This window comes from Arachis ipaensis, chromosome B10 (genome assembly GCF_059453495.1).
Source record: "Arachis ipaensis isolate K30076 ecotype BB chromosome B10, ASM5945349v1, whole genome shotgun sequence".
NCBI lineage: Eukaryota > Viridiplantae > Streptophyta > Magnoliopsida > Fabales > Fabaceae > Arachis > Arachis ipaensis.
The window spans coordinates 147,698,335-147,710,452 of NC_142435.1; the positions used below are offsets into that span (position 1 = coordinate 147,698,335).

Below are 12,118 nucleotides of genomic sequence, written 5' to 3' on the forward strand. Positions count from 1 at the left end.
ATATTAGTTAATTTAATTTGATTCATGTCAATACTCAAGTACTAAGTTGTTTATTTTTTAAATTAATGGATTAATTTGATCATCGGATAAAAGTTAGAGAGACTATTTTAATTAAAATTCTTTTTTTTTTTGTTGTCTACATTATTTTTTTAATTTGGCAAATCAAGAACTAGTTCGTCACAAATCTAAACTCTATTTGAGAATCTGTCATTGGCCAATAAATCGTTGTATGTACAAAGGGAGATTACTTAAGCGAATAAGTGAGCTAACCACTCTACCAATTCAAATTGGTTTATTCATCATTTAAAACTAAAGCACCTTCTTTATCAATTTTAAAATTGAATGATCAATTAGATCATCAAATGAAATTGGAAAATTAATATAATTGTTATCTCGTTAAAAAAAAAAGACTGTATGATAGAAAAATTTAAAATCAAAGACAATATAGCCACCTCAAAATGACTTGATATAGGAAGAAAAGGAACTCCTCTAAAGTTATATTGTCATTTTAGAGAAAAAAGTACACTATTAATCACCATTGGATTAAGATAGTAAGATTCATATATAATAAATGTTATAAATTTAAAGGTAATTAAAGTATCACTTTACCACTTTACTAACATTATTACTTTAGAGGATGAAAATTAAAATAACATAGACGGTAATATTAAAACCAAATCAATTAAAAATGATGATTTATTCAATTTTTTATTTAAAAATTATTTTTTAATTTTAAGTATAGAATTAAAATTTATGATTTAGAATTTAAAAAAAGTTGATTAATATTGACTAAAAAAATTTAACTCCTTAATTGAACTCTTTTAAAAAATATATTATATGTGAGTTGTTACTTTAATTTTTATTTTATCTATAACATAATTTTCTCCATATATGTCCGAATTGAAAAATCATATATTTATTTTATATTTAAATAAAAAATCTCTTAGATAATCCAAAATGGCTCCATATTTGGCATATTTGGCATGAGTATTACTCATTAATTACTTGTTATGTAGCTTTTGAAATCTTAAAAAATATTATATTCCTATGATCATCTAATAGTTCTATTTTTTTTTTCTCTGAAAAATTTATTCTCCCCTAGATCTATCTTGATGTGAATGCTAATCGAAGAAACCCCAAACCTCATTTCCACACTGTCATCCTATAGATCAATTTAATCAGGTTCTTTCCCTGTTCATTTTGTTAATTTACCAGAATAGTGGTTATGAATTTATCCATTTTGGGTAAAAAATTTGTTTTCCTCATCATCAATTACCTTGTGATGTTTTCAATTGATTTGGGTTTTGTTTATTGTGAGAAAAGTTCTAAGATTTGGTTTCTTAGATTTATTTATTTATATGTTATGAAAAATTCAATAATCTTTTTAGAAACCTCGAAATTAAAATAGAAGATGTGCTATAATATATTGACGAGGAAGGTGAATTAGTTTCCCTATTTTTTTTTTCTTTTCTCCAAAAATGCATACGTGAATGTTAGAAAATGTAACATTTGATTTGGCTGCAAAAATTTGAAATTAGTTTCTTCTTCAACTTTGCAATTTTTTTTAATTAAAAAAAGTGTAGCATTATTGTAGCTAACTATTTTTTTTTTCCTTTTCTTTCTAATAGGTTGTATATATATATGGAGAGCTATGTTGGAAATAAAAATTGTGAGAAATAGTGATGGTGTGTTTTAATAATAAGTTGATTTTGAAATGGTGCATTATGGTGTGTTATAATACCAATGGCTTTGAGGATCATAGCAATTTCTGGGGTTTCTACAGTGTTAAGCTTTATTGCTTTGCACTTCTGCTCAGAATTTTCACTATACAAACTCATTTCTGATGGAATAATTAACTTAGAAAATAATAATAATAATAATATTAATAGTAATAATACCAAGATTGATGAGTTGCCTTTTGATTTTTCCACCACCATTGGGTTGTTGGCGAATTGCTTCATCAATGTTTTCATTCTTATCAATCTTTGTCTCAAGGTCAGTTTCTTCTTTTACTTGTTTTTTTTTTAATGTTTAGATTTTTATTTTCTTAGAATAGTAGCAAGTGCTAGTAATATTAAGTATTCCCAGATTTAATATAAGAATTTAATTTTGATATAGTGTTAGTATAAAATAATTTTATATATGTATACGTAAATTAATATTTAAATTAATTTTTAATATTTTTTTTATCAAATATATAATAGTCTTCGGTCAATTTTTTGATGAGTTAAATCTTAATTTGACCCTGAAATTTAATTCAATGTTCAAAATGACCCTCACAATTTTGTTGACCCTAATTAGAACCCCTAAATTTACAATTGTGGCTCCGGTTTGCCCCTGCGATCATTTTCGTCACCGTGGAATCTGACGCAATTACATGATATAGTGGACCCTACTTAAACGACGATGCATTGGATTTGCACCCAAACCCTCTGGAAACCATGTCGTTTCAGTTTTTTGTGGGTTAAAACTCTTTTTTTCCACTACGACTATCATAAATTGCAAAACATCAAGAAAATCCTTTCATTACGTGGTTTTCTAAAGGTTTGGGCGCGAAACCAATGTGCCGTATAATGTTCACCATGTCATGCAATTGTGCTAGATTAGCATTCCAGTGAGGAGATGATTACAGAGACAAGTGGAAACCACGATTACGAATTTAAAAATTCTGTTGTAGAGGTCATTTTGAGCATCAAACCAAATTTTAACGACCAAATTAAAATTTAACTTATTTTTTAATAGAATTCACTAATAAAAAATATTGAATTGGCACATGAACTCACACACATAATAGTTCAGTGTTCACGTGTGTGAGAATGAAAAAACAGTCCTGGCCTAAAAATCCAAAACTGCGTCCCTAACCCTTAATAAAAATATCTGCTTTTAAAATTTATAGATTGAGTTGGGTAATTACACTCATTTTTTTCCTCTCGAGGACTAAATTGTAAATATGATAAAACAAATACGCAATAAGCATCCTCTCCTCTGAAGCAAAGATCGTGAGCTTCCTCCTTTCTTTCCTTCCTTCTTTCTTTGAATATCAACACATTCGGTGTATGCCGTGGCCACTGCCTTCAGTTTAGGTCAATCCTCTTTTCCCTCGCTAACTCAATTTCGCTCCTAATTCCATCTCTACTTCCCACTCCGTACTTAGTTCCTCAATTTTGTGATGGTCAGTTATGATTAATTCATCTTTTTATTTCATTTCTATAACTAATCGATGCTGTTACGCTGTGTCTGATTTCGTCGGTGATTTTTTTTTTGTTTCTGACTTTTTTTTTGTTGTTGTTGTTGTTACTTGCAGGCTATGTTCTTCACGGAGTTGTATTCTTCTGAAACTCGTAAACTAATTGAACGACTCGTTAATTATATTATTTACAAGGTTATTCAGATTCTCTCTGTTTATTCAGCTTACGAATTGTGTTGTTATGATATGCATCGAATTGTTCCTTTGTTTTAGATTTTCATGTTTGTATAGATGATCCGAAGGTTGAATTCTTCATTAGATTTCAACTCCTCCGTTAGCATAAATACAAAATTTTCTTTCCATTGATACTTGAGTGAATACTAGGCTCCTACTAATTGGTGTTAGAATCCCGATGTTTGGATCCCTACATAGATATGAATAAGATGGAATGTGGGAGTGAGGGGGCAGAATTGGAGTTTTTGGCACGGGAAGAACATTCTAGTATTTGAAGAATAGGGTTTTTTCTTATACGTGGTCCATCTAGGTGGAGCATGAAGGAACTTCATAATTTGAGATGGTACTACTAGTGGTAGATGCTCTAGATGACTAGACTTATGGTTTGTATCAATGTTTGAAGTGTCACAGTCCTCGATTTCTAGTTGATGTGAGGTTGTAGCTTTTGATTGGATTATGAAATACAATGGAGGTTTGATGAAAAGAAAAGCATCACATGTAGGACGAAGTGAATTGAACATGAAAGAAATATGTCTTACAATTTTGAAGTCAAGAAGGTTGTAGAGGAGGCAAAGACAAAAAGGATTGGAGAGGATGATCATCTCAAACCTGAAAGGGATTTTATCGTGGGAGATTCAATAACCAGTTTGCTAAGAAAATGGTAAGGGGATATAGTTAATGGAGTGGAACCACCTTTGAAGATCCAGGAAAAGGAGAATCTTGATTTGACAAAGTAGTAAAGATGATGGGTAAACCAATTATATTGGGGCAAAGTTTGAGATAATATTAGAGTGGTATTTCGCACATGAAACAATAGTGTAAGGGACGCCTGCTAGTCAAGTCGTGGAAATAGAAAAAGAAACTTACATATGGCAAAAACGGGAATGAGAAAGTTAGTTGGTGATAGGACTAGGTTGAGGTAGTAGGACTAACAGGGGTAGTTGTGACTCGCGGTAGTGTGACTAACAGGGGTCATTGGTGAACATCAGCAATGGACATGGAAAATCTACCCATGGTTGTGATGGATGGGAGAGTGTAGTTTTTGATGCCGTGAAAGTTATGGCTTTTGTGGAGGATCCAAAAAGGAGGTTGAGGTTCCGAGTATGTGTCGCTTTCTCTGTGAACCTAGTTTCCATTGTCTAGAGGACTTGAGCTCAATGTTGTGTTTATCCCTTTTTTCACTCTGTCCATTTTTTTAGCATTCTGCATTAAGTCAACAGTGTATATGCTGTCAAGTGTCGACACCAATTTTAACTGCTGCACCTTGCATAGGTTTGTGGTTTAAATAAGAACGGGCATAGTTTGAAAAATACGTAATTAGTGCTAGCTATTTCTTTAGACTCAAATTGTTCCAATATCAGATTGTGACAATATGGAGGTAGTTGAATTGCGCTACCCACATTATGAAAAGCATTTATATAACTTACGAATTGTGAGAACTTGATAAGTCTTATATCTATCACTGCTTAAGTGTTATTTATTCATGATGGTGGATGAACAGGGGACATTTCTACCACTGATTGTGCCACCGACAATATATCAGGCTGGTCTTTGGTCAACATGGTTGACTGTGCTCTGTTCTTTAAAGGTATGGTCTGTTTTATCAGAGATGAAATATAAATAAGTGCATTGACTTTTGTTAAATGCAAACCAAAACAGAATGTCATTCACTTGTTATGTTGCTTAGATGTTTCAAGCTTTGGCTAGAGATCGTTTGGAGCGGCTGAATGCATCTCCATCTGTGACACCTTGGACATATCTTCGTGTATATTCAGCATTGTTATTCGTTTTCTTCATTGATGTTTTCTGGTATTCTTTTCTTTCTGCACCTCTAGAACGTTATTCTTGTTCATAGTATCACCATGGTTGTGATGATTGTCATGATTAACGTTCATTACAAGAATGTTGGTTCTTTAACACCCTTGTTATTAGGAGGGTATTGGTAGCAATGAGGCATTTGAGGCGTGAGGACAGCATTTTACATTTAATTGATTATATAAATGGAAAATTAACTTGCATGAATTGCTCAATTGTTTGTCAAATCTAAAGTCATTCATGCGTTCCTCTTGGTAGGTAATCATGGCAGAGTACCTTGGTAGAGTTGATCGTTATTGTGATTATGAATTTCCTATGCTGCATCTTTTGACAGATCCATCAGCATCTCCATATTTTGTACTCTTTGCCATGCTTTGACTGCTCATGTTTCTTTTTTGTTGAGGCATAATAGACTATGGAATGCTTGGTTGAAGGTGTTAGTTCTATGTTTCAAGGATGTAACATACGGATAGGGAATCTCTTATTAACCATTAAGAAAAAGGAAAGTGGGGGATGAATCAGTAATAGTTGGGTCGGTTGTAGTAGGAATTGATAGAATGTTACAACTGAAGGTTAATTTAAATTTTGTTACAAGGGAAACTCTACTAGGAGAATTTGGTTATGAATAGGAGGAGTGAATCTTTACTGCAGGTTTTATATATATATTATTTTTAATGTTGCTTCTTGGATTTGCATTGTGATAAAATCCTGGTTCTAGTCTCTAATATATATTTCTGTGGAGCCAACAATCTACAGTTCATGCTTTTCTTGTTTGGATTTGTAGTATGATTATTCTGCCCTTAGAGCCATTTTAGATTTAATTTCCACGAATGCTAAACCAAGTACTATTAACATCATTATTGTAATTTTATTGCTTTAAGAATGCTCCTGACGCTTTTTTTTTTTAAATCTCCTAGGATAAGGTTTTGTGTGTCAGTATATAGAAGCGATCCGTCCTCTCTGCATCTGTTACTATTCTTTGAGCCATTAAGTATTGCTTTTGAGACCCTACAGGTATTACTACTTAGTATGTATCACAACAGATTTGGGATTCACTTGTCTAGTTTCTGATGTTTGCAGTGGCTATTGGTGTAATGATACTGTTTTGTGCATTTCGTAATGTAGGCCATTTTGGTGCATGGATTTCAGTTCCTTGACATATGGCTTCCTCATTCAGCTTGCAACAGCAGTGATTGCCAAATGCCTAAACTGTTTAATACACTAACAGCAGGTAGTTTTGATTTAAATTTGATCTTTAAACTTCTAATAATGCATCAACATGATTGCAGTCATCCCGAATTTGCTTCTTTCTATTTTAAACAAAATATTGGATCTCTGACTCACATCTTGGATGTTCTAATTATATGACTAATTTGCAATGTTATTAAGTTGGTATCTTCTGCACCTTGCTTTTCCTTATTTTATTGTTTATGATAACAAAGCATTAATGTTACCACTTTGTCCGAACAAGAATATTTTGCTTTTTCACTAATAGGAGACCAATCATTATGATGATCTGTACAAGGACAGACACTGGCAAATGGGTCGAAGAGTAACCCTGTCTCACAGAAACTTGCTTTTGAAAATCTATCATCAAATGTGCGAGAATTATTCTCCAATCAGGTAGGCCAAACCATGGTGTATATGGCACATTGCTACAGATGTCATTAGAAGAGGACTGAGATGAAGGAGAGGAGATTTGAGATAGGTGTGGATGTAGTTGGAATGGGTACAGAGGAGGTAGGACTGGTGGCATGGGATGTGGATGAAGGAGTGGAGCTGGAAGAGGGAGATGTATCAGGTTATGGGACTGGATTTGGGAATGTGGCTGTTGAAAGTGCATATTCGTGAAACACTATCTTTTGAAATAAAAAGTGACCATTTGGATGTGGCCAATTTAACCCTTTGTGGTGGAGGTTTTATCTCAGAAATATGCACTCAGAGGAGTGAAAATGATATTTTTTTTTTCATATTTATCCCTCCCTTACATACACCTTACTAACTTCTAGGCACCTGACACCTCTTTTATCTTAATTAGAGTTGATGGATATGTCTTGCCTCCACTATCTCATTCATTTTATATTTTATATTTTTTTATTTCCTCTGGTTCAGAATACCTAGTTCTATTTCTTATTTTTATTTTTTATTGTTGTTGCTGTCCATATAAATGGTTGAAATAGGTAAAATAGTCCTGTTATTGTGAAATTTTTTTGTCCTTATTGTATTTTCCTTCTTGAATATATATTGTTTACCTTTCAACTTTTTGTTTTTTGTGAATGTAGTTCTAGTTTCCTTATTAAGTGGTGCATCTGCAGGTGTCTTACTGGAATGGAAGGGAACTCTTATTCGGAACTTCGGGTTTTTCCTCGATATGGCAACATTTTTAATGGCACTTGGCCATTACCTGTACATATGGCGTCTTCATGGGATGGCTTTTCATCTAGTAGACGCAGTGTTGTTCCTAAACATACGGGTAAATATGTAATTCTTAATCCTGTATCAATTCTACTTATGAAAATATAACAGACATTTACAAATAATTCTTTTTGTATCTGTTTGTCTTGTTTTGATCAGGCATTGCTTGGTGCAATTATAAATCGTATTAAAAGCTTTCATAGGTTAAGGATAGCTCTAGGAGCACTTAATGCTGCTCTTCCTGATGCGACAGATGCGGAGTTAAGAGCATACGATGATGAATGCGCTATTTGTAGAGTATGCGAATTTGTCACCTCTTACTCTTGGGGTTATCTTTGTTTTGGTTATACATGTTAATGGCATTTTTTTGTGGGTTAATGTTAGGAATCCATGGCTAAGGCAAAAAGGTTAAACTGCAATCACCTTTTCCATCTTGCATGTTTGAGATCCTGGTATGCTTTGGTTGAATTTTTTTTTTCTGTTTTATATTTGGTTGAGTTTTGCTAGATACTATTGTTTGCTAAATTGATTTCAGGTTGGATCAAGGCCTGACTGAAATGTATACTTGTCCCACATGCCGAAAGCCTCTTTTCCCAGGCCGGTCAGAAAATGAAACAAGCTCCAATGTTGGGGGAATATCTAGTGACGAGCAACTGGTACGCAATACAAATGCAGGACTGGATCGGCAAAACTCTGCTAGAAATACCATGCCTGCAGTATTGTATCCCAATCATATACCAAACTCGGCAGACAATGTCCCTTGGAGGTTTATATCTTCACTCAGTGCTTTGTGGTCTTCTATATCTCTGTTACTTCTGGCTGTTATTTATTGTTAGGGTTTTGCTAATAACTAATAAGTCTCTTAAGATACTTGTTGAGAATGCAAAAGTAATTTTTTTATAATAGAAAAGAGAAGGTTCTGATCTTTTCAATGATATTAAATGCACAAAACGTCAAAAAGTTGTTTTCTCTTTTTTTTTTAAAAAAAAAATAAGAAAACTATTTTTTTTTATTCATAACAAGTTTCACTTAGCAAAATCCTTATTGTTAAAGTGCGAGTTCTGAACTGTTAAATCTGTGTTAATGGATGCATTCATTTAGAATATTGAAGCTCCCTATTTTTTGTTATAATATTACTATAATTTTTTTTATACAATATTTTTTCAAAGAATTTATCATGCAGAAGACAAAATGATATAAATTCTTTATGGCCCCAGATATTAGTATCGTTAGTAATTCCCAGTCCCATGTAACGTTATGTACCTGTTAGGAAGGGTAGAGAGTGGGCTGGTGTCAAGGGGGACATAATTGTTATTGAGTAAAGTATAGGTGAGGATGAGTTTTGGAACTAATAGGAGAGAGAATGTTCGAGGGGAGAATAAAAAGGAAAATAATGGTTCATAATCCTTTTTAGTTTTGGATATTATGCATAAAAAGGAAAATAATGGTTCATAATCCTTTTTAGTTTTTACTTACAAACTCGGTGTATGATGCACTACTTTTTGCTGAGTTAAGTTTTACTTATTTAGGGGTGCAGGACTGGACTCAGGCTGGTTGCATTCTTGGCCAAATCAGGGTATTGATGGAGCTGGTCCATCATCTACAACAATCAGAACGGTTGGATTAGGAAGAGTTCAAATGATGATGAGGCAGCTAACATCTGTGGGAGAAACCTATGCCCAGGGTGCCTTTGAAGATGCTTCCTGGAGCCTCTGGCCTATTAATCCCTCCCAGGCTTCTTCTAGTAATCCTACCGTTTCTGTAGGTGAGAGGCCGTCAGGAGGATCAGGTAGCTTACATAGAAGAACTGGTTCGCAATCTGCAAATGATAATATGGCTAATATTCTTGCTATGGCCGAAACTGTTCGGGAGGTTTTACCTCATATTCCAGATGACATAATATTCCAGGTATTTTTCTTTCATTTGTCTTTTCTTTTTATTGGGGGCAATATATTATGTGATTGCATCATGAAATAATTTCCAATTGTGTAAAGACTTGTATGAGCATACAAAATGACAGTTAGTTTGATACTGCAGGACTTGCAGAGAACAAACTCTGTCACAGTTACTGTGAATAATCTTCTTCAAATGTAATGTATAATGGTATTTGACATCAAGGATTTTGAAGAATCAAGTGGAACTTCAAGATGTTGCTCTTGAAATGTCCCTAGAGTGGCACAGGCTTCATTTTATGTATATATTATTAGCAAATTTAACCTGTTATCCAAAGATAGTTGAGGAAATGTGTTCATCCTGGATTTGTAGCAAAATAAATGTGGTATATGTTCATGTGTTGCGCAAGTTCTCTCTCAATTTTAAGGCTGATGTACCACTGAGGATGCTGTAATTTTTCTTACCGTTTAATCCTGGCAGAGACAGAATATCCTTAAACAGTAATCTGTTTTAACTGAATTTCAATGGGCAAGACATCGGAATATAATAATAATAATAATAATAATAATAATAATCTACTATATATTTACTATATTTAAAGAGGAATCGGAGAGATTTGGTGTCTAAATGTCCTTTCCGGTATTAACCCTCAATCTCCCACTAGATTATGCAGTATCTTTTTAAAGAATAAAAAAGAGAGAGTAATATTGATGTATTGTGTCTGTTTGTTAAAAATAAATAAATAATATGTGAATAGAAAAGCTACTAGGATGGCAAGAAAATATTGTAAAGTCATGCTACGAGAACAAAGTTTTCAGGCACATAGATAGTTGTTGTCATTCATTTGACAATGTCTGCAACTCAAGAATCAAGAGGATAGTTAGCAGAGAAGAAAGTAAGAGTGTAATTTACCTTCAAATCAAGATAGTAATTCTCATTATAGAAGTTACAAATTTAAGGTTTGTTTGGATTTACTTCTAAAAGATCTTTTTTAAGTGACATTTTTTAAAATATATTTTAAAAAAATAAAATTAATTTTGCATTTGGATGTTTCATAAAAGTTATGCTTTTAACTATCGATTATGTCTGAGTACAATAAAAACAAAGTACCAATTTGTATATTTATTATGTTAAAACATCTTTTTTTTACATAAAAAAAAAATATTTTTAAAAAAAAATTATGAGAATTATATTTTTTTTAAAAATGTCTTTTTTTTTAATATTTTTTAAAATTTTGCTTAAAAAATTTACCAAGCACACAAATTTAAAATAAGATCTTTTTTACTAAAAGAATATTTTTCTTACCACTTAATGGTGATTTTTTTGGAAAGGAAAACAAAGAAAACAAAGGAAACAAAAGGGAGAGGAAGGCCTCCTAAAAACCAGCAGCTAAGTCCCTTGTAAGTAAGACGCGAAGCTCCTCCTAAGGCTCCAACAACTCAGTTTGGGAGATATTATTCACTGCCAAACTTTGCCATAACATCCGCAACATGGTTGGTTGATCTCTGAATTATCTTGACATCAGCTCTCCAATTCCAAGTCAAAATATCATGAATTTTAGAAACCAAATTATGATCAGCACTTTGGATATTAATAAAACGGTCTTGGACTAGGAGAAAAGCTTCCAAACAGTCTGTCTCACAAGAAATCTGCCTGTACCCTGCCTTCCAAGCCAAAAGTAATCCCCTCCAAATAGCAAAAAGCTCACAACGAAGATCCGTTCCTAGCGGCAGAACCCCAATACAACCACCTTGTCAGGCACCATTCGAGTTTCTGATAATACAGCCAAAGCCAGCACAATCGCCATGGATATTAGCATCACTGTTAATCTTAAACATCCCCCCAGGAGGAGGAGACCAAGATGAGCTCGGGCAAGATAAATGGACACCGTTAAACTTAGTAAACAAAGACTTTAATTCCTTATCAGATGCTGAGATTAATGATAGCACTTTATTAAAAGGCCAAGAATTCATAAGATTGAAAACATCATTATTCCTGTCTTCCCAAATCTACCAAAGACTAGAGAAAAAAAAGTAGCATTGATATTTTTCCATTCAAATATCTACTGTTTAAAGGATGAACAGTGAACATCATTAAGCTGTAAAGTTTGCCAAAGATAATCACGCAAACAATGAAGGATAGTTTCTGGAACTAGAGAGCGTGGGCATAAATCAGAAGAAGAAAGCCACAATAATGTCTAAAAAACAGCAGTTGGAAGAGCATTAATGGTGATTAACTATGTACTTTGTCATTTTATAATTTTTTTCTCACTTAAGAGAATTTTTTTTCATATTCCTTAACCATTTGTGATTAATTAAACTAAGGTGGTGAGAAAAAAAATCACTAGAAAATTATCATTTTAAAAATTTTAGGATGTTTGATAAATTTTTTTAATTTTTTTTTTAAAAATTATAATTTTTTTTAAAAGGATATTTTTACTTTAATAGAGAATTGTTTTAACATAATAAATAAACAAAAAAGATATTTTTATATTGTGTCAAAAAATATTAATAGATAAAAAATACTTTTACATAAGATTTTCAAATATCAAATTATTTTTATTTTTCAATTTGT

The 12,118-nt window shown here is 32.6% G+C and overlaps 1 protein-coding gene across 2 annotated transcripts; it reads left to right on the forward strand.

The window, feature by feature from the left end:
• Window positions 1-2,899: 2,899 nt before the first annotated feature.
• On the forward strand, window positions 2,900-10,048 carry RIN2 (RPM1 interacting protein 2). 2 transcript variants are annotated; one of them, XM_088486026.1, is made up of 12 exons: window positions 2,900-3,083; window positions 3,305-3,382; window positions 4,923-5,009; window positions 5,109-5,230; window positions 6,154-6,250; window positions 6,362-6,467; window positions 7,552-7,709; window positions 7,811-7,948; window positions 8,036-8,103; window positions 8,187-8,417; window positions 9,181-9,559; window positions 9,689-10,048. In XM_088486026.1, the coding sequence occupies exons 2-12, from the start codon at window positions 3,308-3,310 to the stop codon at window positions 9,743-9,745; spliced, it is 1,518 nt and encodes a 505-aa protein (XP_088342152.1). In that variant the 5' UTR covers window positions 2,900-3,083; window positions 3,305-3,307; the 3' UTR covers window positions 9,746-10,048. The 2 variants fall into 2 exon arrangements, with proteins under 2 accessions (XP_088342152.1, XP_088342151.1); XM_088486025.1 differs by having other exon boundaries at window positions 2,916-3,172.
• The last annotated feature ends 2,070 nt before the right edge of the window (window positions 10,049-12,118 follow it).